The 1,078-nt window shown below is 33.3% G+C and overlaps 1 protein-coding gene across 1 annotated transcript in view; it reads right to left on the bottom strand.

Moving 5' to 3' along the window:
• Positions 1-1,078, bottom strand: part of LOC103353796 (axoneme-associated protein mst101(2)) — a 35,746-nt gene that overhangs the window by 22,243 nt on the left and 12,425 nt on the right. Inside the window, exons 14-18 of the mRNA XM_008276942.1 lie at positions 626-667; positions 452-499; positions 301-369; positions 147-188; positions 10-51 (exon numbers count right to left, since the gene is read on the bottom strand). Coding sequence (XP_008275164.1) covers positions 10-51; positions 147-188; positions 301-369; positions 452-499; positions 626-667 — 243 coding nt within the window. The remainder of the gene's footprint in view (positions 1-9; positions 52-146; positions 189-300; positions 370-451; positions 500-625; positions 668-1,078) is intronic.

Below are 1,078 nucleotides of genomic sequence, written 5' to 3'. Positions count from 1 at the left end.
TCCTCTTACCTTTAACTACTGGTGCTGGTTTTGTCTGGATTTTTGCAGGTTCTAAATAAAGACATTATGGGTTCAACATTACAGAAAATAAGACACATTGAAATTATAAAAGCTAAATACAGTTAAAACTTATATTTGTGACGTACTCGTCTTTGCAGCGACTGTTTTGATTTTTGGTGCTTTGACCACTGTGGAAAAAAACACCACAAACAGATTATGAACTATTAAACTATTAGGATTCATCCCTGATATTTTTAAGGATCTGAAATCAATGACAGATATGAACTAAAAGAGAATCACCTTTCTTCATCGGCACTATTTTGACCCTCTCTTTTGCCAGAGTGGCATTTTTAGGAGCGCCTTCTCGTTCTGTCAGCAGAAATTTGGGAGTGAAATATTCACACAGGGTTTTATTTAATTTGGTATTTTTGTATACATTAGGAAACTTTACCTTTGGTCAAGATGACTTGTTTTGCCTTTTCTTTAGGAGCAGCGGCCTCTGTGTGTCAAAAGGACAACAGTTCTCACACATGGACATGGTGGTAATGATTTATTTTGCTCTTTGGTGACAAGAACATTATCTAAACACAACTGTAACTTATGATATAATATATTATGACTGTACCTTTCTTTGCAGGAGCTGCTTTGGCCTTTTTCTTTGGTGCTTCTGTGTCACACATGGGGCATAAAGATGACATAGTTATTTTAAATATTAATTATACTAAAAACATTTCCATGATAAATTGATAATCTGGTGACCATGTTGATTTAAGTTCATCACATTCTAGTTAAGTCCAGAATTTTCCACATAGTGGTAGTTTTTTTCTTTTTACAAACTATAAACTATGCTAAAAAAAAAAAATACAGTCCAGTGTGAACATTTAGCATAAATATGTACTTTTGCGATGAATTTGTTCAGTTTTTGTCGACACTGTCAGTTATATGTTTCAACATTGAGTTCATAGTGATGGTGCTTTGTTGGATTATATTTTTAATGCTCTGCTCACTTATGTCAAAAGAGAGGATGACAAAATTCCAAAGACGTTTGAATATATATAAAACAACAGATCAACAAAGG

Source organism: Stegastes partitus, unplaced genomic scaffold (assembly GCF_000690725.1).
Source record: "Stegastes partitus isolate 25-593 unplaced genomic scaffold, Stegastes_partitus-1.0.2 Scaffold83, whole genome shotgun sequence".
Lineage (NCBI taxonomy): Eukaryota > Metazoa > Chordata > Actinopteri > Pomacentridae > Stegastes > Stegastes partitus.
Note: the sequence above shows the minus strand (reverse complement) of the source record. Positions and strands in the feature narration are given on the sequence as shown.